Here is an 18,258-nt window from a genome sequence, read left to right on the forward strand (position 1 = left end):
AGGAAATAGAAGGGTAGAGAACACCAGGAGAAAAGGGCCCACAGAATCAACTAAGCAGGGCTCCGAGGTTCACAGAGACTAAAGAGACAAACACAACTCTTTATGTATGGGTCTGACCTAGGTCCTCTGAATATACCTTATTGTTGTGTGATTTGGTATGCTTATGAGAATCTAAGCAGTTGGGGGGTGGGATGTTTAGGGGTGTTTCTGACTCCTTTGCCTCCACTCAAGACACCTTTCTTCCTGCTGGGTTGCCTTCTCCAGTCTTGATGTTAGGGTTTGTTCCAAGTCTTATTGCATCTTGTTAGGCCATGTTTGGAGGATATCTCTGGGATGCCTACTCTTTTATTTGAATGGAAACTGAGGAGAAATGACTCTGGAGAAGAGAGAATGTGATAGGAGGACTAGGAGGAGTGGAAGGATAGGGAACTGCAGCTGTGGCATAATGTATGAGAACAATAAAAATAAATACAACATAAACCTCAGTTAATTTATCTATTGATGTTATGAATATTTTTGTTTTTTCAGTTTATTTTTATGCATAGTTATGAACTATAAATATATTTTAAATTAATTCTTAATTTTTCATATTTTTTTCTACCTATGTCTATCTAATTCATTAATGTTAGGATTCTGGACACTAGATTTGATATCTGACATTTTTTTTGTTGTTTGTAGATGGCATAAATATTTGCTTTCATCTTTGTGGAAAGTTTAATTAAGGACTCTTGCAAACTTATTCTTGACTCTGCATCCTTTGGTTAATGTCACAAAAATGCAAGCAATGCTTATATGGTGCATGTGAAAAGCCATTATAAATCATATATATGCTTCCAAAATCTGTTAACTTTTGTTTGGTGGTTCTAATGACAGATACCTCACATAGTCTCAATATTTGAATTCTTCATCCCTAGTTGATGGTGATGCTGGGAGGCTTGATAATTGTGGCCTTGCTGAAGAAAATACATTATTTGTTTCAGACTTTGATAGTCTCTGCTTCCTGCTGTGGTTCAAAATGTGAGCTCCTTGCTTCTGTTCCTGTTGTCATGCTTGCCACTTGCTGGCTGTCATTTCACCCTCCCTATAACCCAAAGTGGAAATAAACCCACCATTCCTTGCATGAGTTGCTTGGTCACAATGGCTTACCACAGCAATAGAAAAGAAGCTAACATATTTAGAGATGAACATTTCATAAATAATTTATTAAAGGTTAACATGTCACAATAAAAACCTTCCAAATATATTACCAGACAAAAACATTCATGTTTCAACATCCTTAGAAATTGGCTTTAAAATATGTGTTAATAGTCTACTCATCAATGCAATTTTAAATTAAATATTCATCATTTGTAATTTGAAATGAATAAGTACAAACATATGCATCTACAGAGGATTCAACAAGGAATTATATGCTTATTTGTAGCAGTACGTATGTTTGCTTAAAACAAAGTCCATATAGGAAATTTATAAGATCATTTTAATCAATTCATATTTATAAAGCTTGGACAAGTGGAACAATACTGCTGATCCTCGATATTTTGTACTCATAAACTATATACCATGAATTTATGCCCAAATACCTCTTAGCTAGAAATACTAAATCACTCAATAATTTAATTGATTATATTAAAATATTAAATTTGGGGGCAAAGGAGCTGACTCAGGGAGTAAGAATGCTTGGTGGATCTGCAGAATGACCTGAAATTAGATCATTGGCAAATACATAAGAAAATTAAACATGTGCATGCATGCCTGTTATCTTAGAACTGGGACACAGAACCAAGGAGTGCTGGACCATCAGCATAGTCAAATAATGTCCTCCAATATGTATAAAACACATATACATTCATAAATGTACATTCATCACCAAAACATATACACACAAAGATATTGACTCTTAAAAGTGAAATCAAACTTACTTTAAACAATAATTAACTTGAACCTTAGACTGTATTTTCAAATGGATTCTTCATTCTGACATTCTACTTTAATATTTATTTAAGAGATTATTTTGATTTATGATAACTAATGTAACTACCATTATTATTCCAAGAGTCTTTAATTTTGTTTTACTATGACAATTTTGCTATTTTAGAGTTTCCACTGCTTTTACTGATGTGCTGGAAATTTAAGTGTTAACTAATATGTCATATACCCACACTACTGTATCACTCACAGCCACATACTTAACATACATAATTAAACACAAGAACTATGTAAATCAATGCTATTATCCTCTCCTCCTATTTCCTTTCAAGGAAATAAATAAGAAAGTATCTTATTTAAATCAATCCTTCAGTCAATAGTATTCAATCCATGTGACTCATGAGTTGTGAAACATATTTTTAACCTAGTGATTAAGTTGTGTGTCTGTGGAAACTGCTGTGCTTTAATACTCAAGATATATTATTTATTCATATAGTATATATGGAGAAAATAATTTAGCTAACTTTTGGCATAGATAATGGATTTCTTCAGAAACACCATAAAACTGCCCTACCTGCCGTTTTGAAGCTATTAGTAATTTCTTTTAACATTTTGGTCTAAAAATATATGTGTAGTGTGCATTTCTTTTACTTATTTTTCTTGTAAAGAGATATGAACAAATATCACTGATAACTTAACCAAAGAAATTATTTTATCAAAGTCTAGCTTCATACACCAGTGAGTTAATTTAGACGACTTGTATTAGCTCAGATAACGGGTTACTTACAGAAAGATGGTTAGATCCTTATCTAGGAGAAGGGATTTATATATCTTCCGAATTTCAAAAACTTATAAGTTTCATGAGTTTCTTTTAAGTTGACAATATTATGAATTTACTTTTTTATCCAGGAGAGAATATTTCAACTTAGGAGAAATAGTCAAACAAGAGTATGTATTCTGAAAGTCATGAGATTTCAAACAAAATTTATTTTCTTAAAGAAAAAGGATCCCCCTCCTATCTTGTATTTTTCTCTGTCATATAGGGTTTATACCTAATATTAAAAAGTTTTAAATAAGTGAAACCAATACTTTCTCTGTTACATTAAAAATTGTATATACAGGGCTTCTATGATCCTATGGCTTATGACAAAACTCATTGAGTCCTCAAATATCTTATATGTATAGTACAGTATATATTTCTTTTCCATTAGTACTAGAAGTTATATACTTTTGTTTTGAGAATGTTAAGTGAATGATTACTTCACTAATTAATTAAAAGGAGATGTTTGATATATATATTATAGCTCAATGGTAATATCATACTAGAAAGAACAATGAACAGAAAATAATGGTGTCTGTTTCACATTCCAGATGTTCCGCATAAGTTGTTCTTCACACTTCAAATATATACTTTAGGTTTTGATTTATTTCTGTGTTTATTTTATACTGTTTTTCTCTCTATCCAAGTTTAGAATAATGTAATACTCTTTGCTTACTGTATTTCCTAGTGTATTTTGAGATCAGGAAGTGCGAGGTCAATGCCTTTGGTCATTGTCAAAACAGAACAACCTTAAAATTTCACTTTTGCTGATAGAATTTTATTTTCTATATATTGAAGTAAAAATATCACTGTTCATATTTGTTAAATTTTGTAGTATGATAGGAGTTATTATGTGTTGTTTAATTTTTTATTTTAAAATGTATCCATTATGTTATTGAATACACAGAAAGGCATGGAACCTCAGTGGACATTCATTTGAATACTGTGACTGAAAAGTGTAATTTCTCATTTTCAGCATACTTGAATCAACTACAGATTTTCTGGGTCCTGTTTCAAAACATCAAAAACCAGCATGCAACATTCTGGTTCTTTTAGCCAAAGACTGCAGAATGTTTCAGAAGTTAAATATACATAATTAGTTAATGAATTAAAATCACAATAAATATAATACTATTAAAATAAGACAAAAATTGGCCTATAATCCTACTCCTAAGCATATGGCTTATGAACTTCATATATATGAGAACTGTTAGGCAATACAAATTTATCACCATGCTATTCACATCTGAAATGACAGATGTCACTATATTAGATATAAGTACAAGAACCCTCCTTTCTAACCCATAAGCTTTTGCTAACCTCACTTCTCTTGATTTGTAATACTTTATCTCTACATATCAGTGCAGTTGTAATGCTCTATTCATCTGTTTCCATAGTTACACCTTCCTTACATTGTCTTGTTCTGTTTTTCCTTTCTGCTCATGGAGTCATGTGTTAAAAGGGAAGAATATAGATAAATAAGTGAAACATAGAATAGAAAGTGGACCCTGACCTGTAATTATATTTTTCTGTCCTTTCCTTATGTACATTAAATAATTCAGCTTATATTGGGATCGAAAAGGTAGATGTCTGTGTGAGTAGTCTGTCGACTACATTTATACACAAGTATCTTACCCTAGCTCCATAAATGCTATTCATAAATGATATATTTTCTATTACACACATCTCTGTACCTGAGCAGAGGTATTTTGTACCAGGCTTATGGGCTAGAATAAAGACTCATCCAAGGACTACCTACAAACTAGTGGGAAACATGTTATATAGGTTCGTCAGCTAGCTCAGCTGAGTTTTTTTCCCTGACAATCAAAATTATGTTAAAGCTTTCTTTAGAGTGATTGTATCTTCATTTTTTTATTTTTTACCACTGTTACTTGCTATCAAAAACGGTAGAAAAAATTTAATCAAGCAACATGACTACTCTGGTAAGGGATCACATCCAAAGTCCAAAGTCCTATGTTGGTGTGATCTAGCTGGAATATGGGATCAGATTTAATACACATCTTTAATCCCAAACAATGAGGTATCCTTGAGAGACAGACAGAATGACAAATTAGAGAAAATTTTGACAGAATGAGTCAGATATAAGATATCCCCAACTCTATGAGATCAGACAAGAGAGAGAGGCTATTTAAGAGCAGTGGGAGTAGAAGAGTAGAATTTGGGAGTAGAGTACAGTTCAGTGCAGTTCAGTTGAGTGCAATTGTGTTCCTGTTGTTCAGTTCATGGAGTTCAGAGGCTGTTTTTCCAAGTAGAGCAATTCAGTGAGAGGCAGAGAGAGGATCAATCAACTTGGAGAGGAGATTGTGCCAGAACAGCTGAGTTGAAACATCCATTCAGAAAGTGCTAGAAAGGGCGAGCCTAGTCAGCAATAAGTCTTGGAGGCTGAAAACTATCTAGGCCCAGGTAAGTAGACAGAGGTTGGAATTAGAAGTCTTCATGTTCCGAGAATGGAATTAGAAGTCTTCAAGTTCCAAGAATTCAGAAGGTTACATTGTACATATGCTAGAAACTTCCAGGCCTAAGCCTGGGGAAAGACCGAACAGAGGTAGAAAGGTTCTGGACTCAGTCCAAGCCTTGTATTTATAAGGCTTGTGTACAGTTCTCATCTCATCCTTTTCTCTGAGGAAATAAAAACAACATTTACCAAACTCAATCTAAGGAAAATTGTGAAATGAATTAAAGAAAAACTTCTGGAACACTCAAACAAAATTCCCATCTTCTCCAAATCTTGCTTCTTTCACCAGAACACATATACAATGTGTCCTGGTATATATTTTATTAGAGTACTTGTGAATGCAGATACGGTTATTCCAATGTGCTATAATCTGCAATTTTGATTAACTGTGCAAAGTACTAAAATAAGGTAATTGCTCTGCAAAATGAACATAAAAATGATAAATAGCTAATGTATGTTTTGTATCTATTATTAAACCAAGTCTTCTTGGAAAAATGAAAAGAAAATTTTTGAATTATCAAACTGTATTTGTGAGTTTTTTTTATTTTGTTATATACAGTAGTGAAAGGCCTGACATTTCTACACAGTATTGGATCTCCACTATCTACCCAAGCAAGTGTCATATTGAGTACTCTATAGATAAAAGATGGATAGTAATAATTTTCTTTACTTTACAATTTTCAATAGTATGTTACCTATACTAACTCTCTGTATGGTTATATGGAGGGTCAAATTTTGTTTCAATAATACTTTGACTTCATTAACATTCTCATTTTTTCATGAAAATGCTTTGGTTTTGAAATACTTAAAATATTTAACATGATATTATAAAGTTTTAAAGAAATATATGTAATCATATACAACATGGGTTTGCTCACAGTTTGGTTCCAACTTCTGCCTTTTGAATCACTAAGACAAGAACAAACTATGTCTCAATCTCCCACCACTATGAATGGAGATGCCACTGCCTTTCATTCTCTGTCATAATGAAATTATTGCCATTGAAAATATGAGCAAAATGAATTGTACCTTCACAAAGTGGCTAATGATATACTTACACGGTGGGGAGAAATGTTCCATACCCCATTCAAAATATGTAGCACTCCATTTACAATATTTTAAAACAAACTAGTAAAAATGAGAAAACTGTTTGAGTAAATATCAAAAGAAGGCGAATTTCATGTATCTCTTCTACTGGCAGGCCTTCTGAGATTTATACATCTTTGCTGGTATTTCAACTGGAGTTAGCAATGTTTGATCTTACTTAGGCAGTCATAAATTTCAGATTTCATCGGTACCACTTTGGTGTCCTATATAGAAGAAACTGAAACTGTTCTTCTCACAGTAGATAATCTCAGTTCTTTCAACCTCTTCTGTAATGTTACCTGATCATTAGGTGTAGGGTTCTCATTGTAGATATGTCAATTATGGTTAAGAACTCCATGGTTTATATTTCTTTGAAGTTTGACCAGCTGTGAACTCAATTGCAAATTTTCTTCTTAACAAAAAATTATTTATTATGTATGTAGTGTTTGACCTGCATGCACACCTGCATGCCAAAAGAGGGCACCATATCACAGTATAGATGGCTGTGAGCCACCATGTGGTTGCTGGGAATTGAACTCAGGACCTTTGGAAGAGAAGGGGAGTTCTCTTCAGCCCCAATTGCAAAATTTCAACCCCTAAAAATATGTATAAATTATCAATATAAAGTGAAGTTAGTAGACTGTGTATATATAGACACAAATAAGAAATTATAAGAAATAATAGTTTTCTTGATTTCACAATTTTCAATGGTATCTTAACTGTGTTAACGTTATATATGATTGTACATATAGTAAAATATAGTTTAATATATATACATATATATTTATCACATATATGTACCATAAATAAGGAAGTGGTCATGGATTTAAGATGGAATGAAGACACAAGGGAGTTGGAGGGGAAAGAGGGGAATAAAAATGAATTAAATGCAATGTTCACATATGGAATTCTAAAATCAAATGAAAAAGTTAAAACAAAACAAAAAGTCAAACAAAAGCTACAACAACTTTTAAATGATTGTCCATAGTAATAATAACCAGAAAATGGAATTAAACATACAATGAAACATCACCTCAACCCATTTAGAATGGTTGAGAATAATGAACAAAGGTTATGGAGAGATGGTAAAGGAAGGAAAACTCTTGAATGCTGTTAATTTGAGTAAGAATTCATAAGGTTTTTCTGTGAAATAGCTTCTCAACTTTTTGAAAGAAATATTTTAGCTATTATCTAATTGGTTCATTACAACAAATGGTTCTAAAGGATTTTAATATGTAGCTTATCAGATTATGTGTACTTTCCTCATCATTACATTCTTCACAACAACTAGGCAGAATTCAAACTGAGTGTCCATCAATAGATTAATTACAATAGAACCATGATATGCACAGACAATGAAATAATACTCAGCCTTTACACCAAAAATTGTCAATTTGGACAAAAGACCTTCAGCACTTTGGTAAGTAAATAAAACAAGCAGAAAAAAATCTTTTTATGTTTTCACTTATATACAGATTGTATTATGAAATTATTGGCAATATATAATTACTTCAGTGATGATAAAATAAGTGTGAAAATAAAATATGTGCAAAACATCACAACAAACCATACTAATAACTATCTGTACAAACTATAATGCACTTAAACACACACACACACACATATATATATATTTCTCATCTGGTTTCACAACATTCTTTCCAAGAGCCATAGATTCCGTAACGAACACCCAATACCAGACATGAGAAGTCCTTTTTCTGAGTTGTTTGTCAGATTTGTCCAAAGATTCACAAATATTACTAACTATTGCTTTTACTCATCACTTCTTCACAGAGATGTAAGGTAAGTCCTTACTGCTGCAGACACATGAATTTAAGTCACAGGTACCCAGGACCCCTGAGATGCAGCTGAATTTAATGCATTATGCATGAGGAATAGCTTTCCTGGGACCATTAGGTACAAGCTTTCATAGTAGGAAAGCAAATAACAGTCCTACCTAGCTATGACACATGAACTACATCTAAGGAATAATGAGAGCAGGAGAAATAATCTTCCACAAGGATTCACATACTAAATTATTGTCCACACTAAGTGATCACTCCTGAAATCATACATATAAGTAATGTTATACAGACAAAGAAGGTTATATTTAGTAATAAATGCATATATAAATGATGTCCATGCTACCTACAGTAATTAATTTAAAAAAGAGTAATTAATTTTTATGAATATAAATGTGAGAAAGGAGAGTTTGTTAGGAGCATTTGGCAGGATGATAGTGAAGGAAGAAATGATATGATTAATGATATAATTATATTATTATCTCAAAAACAAAAGAAAAATTCAAAATATATAAATATTTCAACTAAAATATTTTATGTATACATATGAGTAATTAATAAATGATACATATTTATAACTCTAAGAATGGTATATAACATAGCCTATTTCAAAAATATGAAATATTGATTTAGAATGACAAATCAAAATAAATTGAAAAGTCAGAGTTTTAGTAAATTGGAAATTTTAGATATTATGGATCATGATGTGTTGGTAACAGACATAGCAAGCATAGAATATCAGCAAATACTTCTACACATAATAAACAAAAGATGGAAGAATTCACACAATCCACACATACAAATGTTTTATAGATTTTATTTGGAGTATAAACAAATAATTGGTCTCTACAATGGTTTTGTTGTATTCAAAATCATAACCATAATATCTTTAGCTGACATCAAATTTTAGGTTCTAACTAGACATAGGTATTTTTACATATATTACTTGAATATATTAATTTAAATATTTTAAAATAATACTTGTACTCTTGAAAGAATTAAGTATAGAAAATAATCTTATTGTGAAATACACTTACAATTTACATTTACATAGTTCATCAAACCTTATCCCATCAAATACACTGATATTAGGATGTAGACTGCCTGTACTTATTCTACAAACCCCAAAATGCTGAGTAGTAATATTTAACACCCTTTCTCAACTTAACATCTGTTGTAAGACTTGGGGCATGAGGGAATAGAAGTGCTTTCAAAAGCTCTAGAAAAAGAGTATGTACTCACAATGAGAAAACATCATTCCCATCCTATTCTAACTTGCATTGGTGGAAATGTAGACCTCATTATCATTTCCATAAAAATATGCCTTATTCAGTATTATTTTGTTTTATAACCTGTGAGAGGCCGCACTCACATTCGCCATTACAAGATGGCGCTGACATCCTGTGTCCCAAACTGGTAAACAAGTAATCTGCGCATGTGCGAAGGAACTTTCCACTTGTTGTGCTCTGCCTCTCCCATGGCGTCATATCGCCTGATGAGTAACAGCCAATCAGGGACTGACACATCCTAAGCGGAGAACAGTTTCCTATATAAGGGATGGGTTTCTGCTGTTTGGGGTCTCCATTTTACTTGTCGTAAGCTTATGCTCTCCCTCTTAAGACGCATTAAAGCTTTACTGCAGAAGGATCCTGTGTGTGCAGCATCGTTCTTGCTGGCGAGACGGTAATGCGAGTCACATCTGGTGCCGAAACCCGGGAAATTGACCACACCATCGTCAGCACCTTCGGAGACCCCTTGGCTTCAAGGAGGATTCAGAACTGCAGGGATAGGTAAGTTCGGAGAGGTATTCATATTTCTGAATTTCTTGGGCCGATTCTAGGAGTGATATTTTTTATTTTTTTACTTGTAAAAAATTGCCTAGAGGATGACAAATGCAAGAGGGCAGTAGAGGAAGGACAGGTCACCCTAGAGGAAGTTCAGGATAGCATGTCAGAAACTGAACGTAGTGAGAGGTTGGGTGCGCGCAAGAAAAGGGATACCCGTAAAAGGAAAGAAGCTAAGAACCCTCCTGTAAAAGGAGTGCAGTCCCCTGATTCCCCAGAAGGGACATCACAAGGACTTTACCCATTAAGGGAACTTGAGGCATTAAATACTGATAGCTCTGCAAGCTCTAGCCCCAATGCTTCTGACAATGAGGCTCTTGATTCAGAGGAAGAAGCAGAGTTAAGGAGGAGGCAGCCAAATATGAGGAGGAGAGATACTACCCAGACGAATGAGGAAATAATAAAAAACCCTCCCATAACTCCTCTCGTAGGGTAACACCCACCGCTCCTCCACCCTACGAACTGCGGTCTGGATTTTCCTTTTGGCCGGAAAAGATTCGCAAAAAATTACACAATTTTTTTCCTGTTTTTGAAACAGAGAACGGGGGACGAGTACATGCCCCCGTCGAATATAACCTAATTAAAGAATTGGCTGAGTCTGTCTGCAAATACGGGGTTAATGCAAATTTTACCCTGGTAATGTTGGATAGAATTGGCACTGGCACCTTAACTCCTTCTGATTGGCAGATGGTAGCAAAAGCCGCACTTCCAGACATGGGTCAATACATGAAATGGAGGGCTCTCTGGTATGAGGCTGCTCAAACACAAGCCCAGGCCAATGCTCTTGCCCTTACTCCTGAACAGAGAAACTGGACCTTTGACTTGTTGACAGGTCAAGGTCAATTTACTGTGAATCAGACAAATTACCATTGGGGAGCCTATGCTCAAATTTCACAGACAGCTATTAAAGCCTGGAAAGCGATTTCTAAAAAAGGGGAGCCTAATAGGCGCCTTACAAAAATTATTCAGGGCCCTGAGGAATCGTTTTCTGATTTTGTGGCCAGAATGACAGAAGCAGCAGGACGTATCTTTGGAGATGTTGAGCAGGTGGAACCTTTTATTGAACAGTTGATATTTGAACAAGCCACTCAAGAGTGCAGAGCCGCCATAGCCCCTAGAAAAAATAAGGGCTTACAAGATTGGCTCAGAGTGTATAGAGACCTCGGAGGACCGCTTACTAATGCGGACCTAGCAGCTGCTATCCTCCAGTCTCAAAAACGCCCCGCTGGTAAAACCAACCAGAGGACTTGCTATAATTGTGGCAAGCCTGGACATTTTAAAAAGGACTGCAAAAACTCAAACAGAAGGGGAGAAACACCGACTCTCTGCAACCGTTGTGGCAAAGGATATCATAAGACTAGCCAATGCCGCTCGGTGAGAGATGTGCAGGGGAGACTCCTCCCACCTATTAACAATCAAACTGTCGATAACAGCCAGGCTACCGATGCGCCAAAAAACGGGCCATCGGGCCCTCGGTCCCAGGGCCCTCAAAGATATGGGAACCGGTTTGTCAAAGCCCAGGAGGACAACAGAGACACGGCTCAGGACACTCTACAAGAGTGGACCTGCGTGCCGCCTCCGACTTCTTACTAATGCCACAAATGAATATCCAATCAGTTCCTACAGAGACCATTACACCTTTGCCTCAAGGAACTGTCGGCCTCATACTGGGTCGAGGCATACTTACCTTACAAGGCTTAATAGTGTATCCTGGAATCGTAGATAATCAACACTCTACAGAGATTCAAATTTTATGTTCTAGTCCAAAAGGAGTTTTCTCAATTTCAAAAGGGGACAGAATTGCTCAATTGTTACTCCTCCCTAATATAGGAGGAGGATCCTCTAGACCAAATGTTGCCAAAATGGGCTCTTCAGGCAATGATTCGGCTTACTTGATGATCCCTCTAAATGAGAGACCCAGGCTCCATTTAAAAATTAATGGCAAAGCATTTGAGGGCATTCTAGATACGGGAGCAGATAAAAGCATAATTTCTTCTCATTGGTGGCCCAAAGCATGGCCCATTACCCAATCATCTCATGCCTTACAAGGTCTGGGCTACCAATCCTGTCCTTTGATTAGCTCTGTGGTCCTAACATGGGAAACTTCCGAAGGTCAACGGGGAAAATTCATACCGTATGTACTTCCTCTCCCAGTTAATTTATGGGGAAGGGATGTTATGCAACATATGGGCTTGACCCTATCAAATGAGTATGCCCCTCATGAAAGATATTCACCACAAGCAAAGAAATAGAAGGATGTTCTGAGTAACAAATGGAAAGGACCGGATCCTATTCTTATAAGATCCAGGGGAGCTGTGTGCGTTTTTCCACAGGATGAAGACAATCCGTTTTGGGTACCAGAAAGACTTACCAGAAAAATCCAGACGGTTCCAGAAGATGCTGATACTCAGCCTGGTGATGACCCAAGTGATAATAACAAAGGGGGAACAACGCTGGGGGATCATGTCAACATTCCCACTCCCGATGCCGAATTGGACAACAGAATTCGAGCAAACATTAAGAGAATTAAGAACTGCCATCATTCAAGTTAATTCCACACGCCTGGATCTGTCACTTACAGAGGGACTTTCGTCATGGATATCTTCGGCTTTCTCCTTCTTTAAGGAATGGGTTGGGGTTGGATTATTTGGAGCTGTGATCTGCTGTGGGTTAGTGTTGACCCTATGGTTGGTCTGTAAACTCAGGGCTCAAACAAAAAGAGACAAGGTGGTTATTGCCCAAGCACTTGCAGCAGTAGAAAGTGGGACCTCCCCTGATATATGGCTATCCATGCTTAAGCAATAAGTCGCTGGCTGCTCAGCTCCTGCACCCTCAGAGTCTCAGCTTATTGCACGAGGTGGAGTGAGTAAGTTTCAGCAGCCCTGGAGAGTTGCATAGTGAGGCATTGCAGTAAAATGGCTCTGCGGCAATATGAGCTATTTACCTCTGTCTCCACTCTCTTTACTGGGTGTCTTATTGCTTCCTAAATAAAGGAATAGGGGGAGACGGCGGCTTGGTGGGCAGCCTTTAAGTCCTAAATAAGGGCAATGAGTTTTTTCTCTCTCTTTCTTCTCTCTGCGTGGCCTTTGCACTCGACTGGGCCTAGTTGCCATTGCACGTCGAAAGGCACCCTATATCTACATGCACCCAGTGGCCGTTGCACCCCGCGGAGAAAATTGCCCATTGCACACGGGACGGCACTGAGTGGTACCTCTAAAATGGTCCTCGATTGGTTGGTCCAGAGTCATGCTCCAGCCTTGATCGGACCATTTCCTTTTCCTAAGCTCATTGCCCATACAACAAACTGTAGCGAGCTGCGAACCCGATGTGGCACCAGTTTTCACCTATTCTTTTAGTTAGGCCTTTAATTAAAAGAGAAGGGGGAGATGTGAGAGGCTGCACTCACATTCGCCATTACAAGATGGCGCTGACATCCTGTGTCCCAAACTGGTAAACAAGTAATCTGCGCATGTGCGAAGGAACTTTCCACTTGTTGTGCTCTGCCTCTCCCGTGGCGTCATATCGCCTGATGAGTAACAGCCAATCAGGGACTGACACATCCTAAGCGGAGAACAGTTTCCTATATAAGGGATGGGTTTCTGCTGTTTGGGGTCTCCATTTTACTTGTCGTAAGCTTATGCTCTCCCTCTTAAGACGCATTAAAGCTTTACTGCAGAAGGATCCTGTGTGTGCAGCATCGTTCTTGCTGGCAAGACAGTAACGCAAGTCACAATAACCCACATTTTTTTTTTTTTTGCCTAAGAGTAATATATGTGATCTGCTTTAAAAAAAAAAAATGGAATAGAGAAAATAAATTGAAATGATGACTAAATAAAACTATTGGATACCCACCGTGCTTTGTTCCCCAGGAAAGCATGGTGAAGGGACACTTTGCTGCAGGTAAGAAAGAAATATAAATGTAGCAGTACTTCCATAAAACAGTTAATGGTTTTCTAACATCAGCAGGACGTATTCGAACCCAAAAGTTTCCATCAACAGATACAGCACACTATCACCTGCCTGTCCCTTCTTAGGACTATTGTTAGTATTTTTTATATTCCTTGGGATACTACACCAAAAATGAGAGTAGAATAGGAGATAGGGAAATGACTCTCTAGGAAACAGAATTTAGTTAGACATATCTTGCAGAGAGTCCTTGCTCTGCATTAAGGAAATAAAAAGAAAGCTCTAATCCTTCACCATTGCTTTAGGAACCTTGAGGGGAAGACCTGGGCCCACTCACCGAGGATACACCCCTAATGAAAACACGGACATGGAAGGAAAGTTCTGAGATCATTCTCAATACTTTGTTCATACCATCTTCCATGTAGTCAGCACCAAGAAAGCGTCCAGTATAATCTCTCCATCTTACTCATTTTTCCTTAGATATAGAACACAGTGCTTTAAAGAAATGTCCTTTTATGACTCCTATAAGCAGCTTGACTCACTGCAGTGAGTACACTAATGTTAAGACATTCCTTCTATAATTAAGATGGCTGCCCTGGTTTAACCTGTGATCAACATTTGTTTCATAAAATCTTGACATTCCTTAAATGAATCCTCCTAAGAACTTATTGTATGAAGTAAGCTTATGTTGTTTGGTTTGCTTTTTAAATTATTTTTTCTCAGAGAAAAGGTGATCACCACAGGCTCACAACTAAATAAATATCAAAGTGATTTCTTCTTATTTTTATTTCTTTTTCACAAAACTTTGTGTGTGTGTGTGTGTGTGTGTGTGTGTGTGTATGTGTGTATGTATGTGTGTGTGTGTGTGTGTGTATCTTATACCCTGTGGGAAAATTAAGTTTCTATACAGGAATCTGTGTAATTCATTGCCTTTTCTTTGAGAAAACCCAAGTTTTAATAATTTAATATAACCAAAACTCCTTTCAGATTTCAGTCAGATGTACTGTGAATGAAATAAAGACACCTGAAGCGCCAAGAATTCTATTTCTCCATTTTGAGACTATAAACTGCAACCTTCCTTTCCCCTAGTACAGATTTATTTTATATGACTTATAAATTTTAGAAGAAGAAGATAACTTTTATATTTAATTAAGCAGTCAAAGGGTTCCCCCAATTTAAAAAAATAATGTTTATTGTATTCAGAAAAGAATACAAGACAGTGGGTCAAATAAATACAATAATGGCATATTTCATAAATGAGTCAAGATCCAGTGAACATGAATTATTGAGCTATAATTTATTCATTGTTTCATAGTAGGTATATAAAAGTAAAACATGCTCTTGTGTTTTATGAAATTGATAGTATTCTGTGATAGATATATTGTTTCATAACTCAGAGTAGCAGTTACTAAGTTCATGTTAAATTTTATTATAAATATAATAACATTATACTAAAATTATTCCTACAATCTGGAGGAAAATTGCACTGTATCCCATTTCAGAAAAAAAGTCTGTACCTCAGTTATTAATCACTAAACCAATTACACTAAAAAAAATAACATTTACACACTTTTTGAAAACATGCACTCTTAAGATTACATAAAAATACATAATTAATTGTGAATTCCTTCCTCATGTCTTCTGATAAATTCATTATAAAGTAGCAAGAGATTAAACTGAATATAAAATTATTCTACAAAGAAGAGATATTTTGAAGTCCTCATATTTATATTGTTTGAATTTAAATGTTTATTTAAAGTTTTTAACTTACCACTTTATTACTTTAAAAAAGTTTGCTGATTCAGTCTTTTTTAAATTTTATTTTATTAATTTATTCTTATTACATCTCAATGGTTATCCCATCCCTTGCATCCTCCCATTCCTCCCTCACTCCCATTTTTCCCTTAATCCCCTCCCCTATGACTGTGACTGAAGGGGACTTCGTCCCCCTTTATATGCTCATAGGGTATCAAGTCTCTTCTTGATAGCCTGCTAGCCTTCCTCTGAGTGCTACCAGGTGATTCAGTCTTGATACATGAAAAAAAAAAAAGAAAAAGCTTTTGAAATACATCTGTGTTGATATCATGGAAAACATATCTTCTTAATTACCAGAAACTATAAATTACCAAATTGATACTATTAGGTTGACTATTAATTTAAAGTTCATTTCATAAATAATATCTGATATTATGTTTAAATATAAGAAGCTTAGAAACCATTGTTTTTAACTAATTGTGGGCATTTTCATATAAATTTACAAAACAAACAAATTCTTGCCTGAATGAACCAATCTGTGGTACAAGAGAGACTACCATAGATTCTGACTTGACATGTATACTATGGCATGCAGCCCCGCATTCTCTCCCATAGGCATACGCAAATTATACATAAATAAAAGTAATGTAGTTAGTTAAAATAGTTATCAATATTTTACATTACAATAGATATTACATATATTATTTGGTGGAAATTATTCTCTTAGTTTTATTTTTCAGAATACAGTTTTTTAAAAAGTCTTTCTAATTATTTCTTTTACTTTTGAAAATAAACGTGATCACTACTTTTCCTTTGATTCCTTAAAATCTTTTTATATACTCTTTCTTTCTCACCTTAACATTCTTGGCCTCTTTTTCCATTAATTATAATTTCACACATATATGTATATTTTATGCATATGTATGCATATAATATATTATACAATATTGGTTTTATATATAATCCTAATTTTTATGTAATATTGTTATATTTTATATATAATCATAAACATAACCTGCTCAATCTGTTACATACCTGTATTTTTTAGGGGCTGACCATTTGATATTAGATAACCAATTGGTCTGTTCTTCCCTCAGAGTTGTCTATAGTTCTTTATATAGAATCAAGGCCTTTAAATTTCCTATGTCCAATTTGGCATGTCTCTTGGTGTCATCATGTTCAGGTTTCATGCTAATACTGCCATGTTGTTACGACTTTGTGGATGTAACTTCTGACACTATAGATGATACAATCTTTTAAAATACTCCCCGATCCATTATTCTTGCCCCTCTATTGTGATGTTTTCTGAGCCTTAGATATTAGAGGGTTCTGTAGATTTTTCTCTTGGGACTGGCTTCCACAACTATTCAATTTGATAGGCTGAGCTCTCTTGTAATGGTTTGTCTATGGAAAAAGAAGTTTGCTTGATGAGGAGGGAAGACTATATTATATCTGGGTATAAGGACAAATGGTTAAATTGTTAGGAATGGTGCTTTTGGGGACCCATGCCAAATTCTGCCAAGTCAGAAATCCTGTGCTTGGGCTGTATGCTGTGGCCTTCGAGTTGCTAATGTTTACCTCACCATGAGGTCTTGTGTTCTAGGCTATCCTTGGGCTATTTAACATTGAAAGAAGTAGAGAAGTCTCAACTTGGAACCACCCACAGGATCTAGGAAGTTCTTACAAGGAACTACTCAGAGAACTAGGAAATTCTACAGGGAGCGATTTAGGCTATTGTATTCTTGTCCGGGGTGGGGGCAGGGGGCTAGGGTGAGTGAGATAAGAATAGATCCTATTGACCTTGCCCTATATATGTTCCTGCTAGTCGGCAATAAAGTGAATCTTGATCAGAAATTTCCTGACCTGATTCGTTATTTCTCGCGTCTCTGTATCCTACTTTCAATCGTCACTCCCTCTTTCAGGTGAACCCTGGTTCAGTTTTTCCCGTGGGCTGGGACCTGACAGGTGCTGTGTTAGTGTCATCATTCTGCTGCAAGATCAAGGATTTACTACCTGAATAGTATTCTAAGTTTCCAATACAAGGCATCGTTTCCCTCTTTTGTGTTATTTTAAATCCAATTAGAGAGCTAATTGGTTGCCACTAAGGTATGCATGTCATTAATTGTTCACAGATGTCATTGCTGTGTTGTACTGGTAGTTGTTTTCTCTGGAAGATTTCATGGCAGCACCTGATACCATAACATCTAGTCATTAGGGGAGACTTTCTTTTCCTTTTCTTTTTTTTTTTTTTTTAATTTGTTATAATTTATTCAGATTACTTACAGTTTGTTATCCTTTTACTTGTATCTTCTCATTTCTACCCTCCCTCCCTTTTCTGCCCTTTTCTTCTCCCCTAGGCTTCTGACAGAAGGGGAACTCTTCTTCAACCATGTTATCACAGCCTATCAGCGCTCATCTCAATAGCTTGCCTCCCCTTCTGTGTGCAGCTGAGCCTCTCCACCATGGGTAAATGACCAAATCTGGGGCACCAGAGTTCATGTCAGGGGCAGTCGTATCTCTTTCCACAACCGTGGAGAATGAGTGGTCCATTGGCTAGATCTGAGCAGAGGATCTAAGTTTATTGCATGCATGGTTAGTGAAACACTTTGTACAGGTTCCCTTGGGTCCAGATCTGGAGGCCTT

At 35.9% G+C, this 18,258-nt stretch overlaps 1 protein-coding gene across 1 annotated transcript; it reads left to right on the forward strand.

The window, feature by feature from the left end:
- Positions 1 to 10,437: 10,437 nt before the first annotated feature.
- LOC127202352 (igE-binding protein-like) lies at positions 10,438 to 11,547 on the forward strand (the record flags this gene model as incomplete). Its single annotated transcript, XM_051161031.1, has 1 exon — positions 10,438 to 11,547. A coding segment is annotated over one exon (1,110 nt), but the record flags the coding sequence as incomplete, so codon positions are not given.
- Between the last annotated feature and the right edge of the window lie 6,711 nt (positions 11,548 to 18,258).

The sequence above is a fragment of the Acomys russatus genome, chromosome 18 (genome assembly GCF_903995435.1).
Source record: "Acomys russatus chromosome 18, mAcoRus1.1, whole genome shotgun sequence".
In the NCBI taxonomy this organism is placed as follows: Eukaryota; Metazoa; Chordata; class Mammalia; order Rodentia; family Muridae; genus Acomys; species Acomys russatus.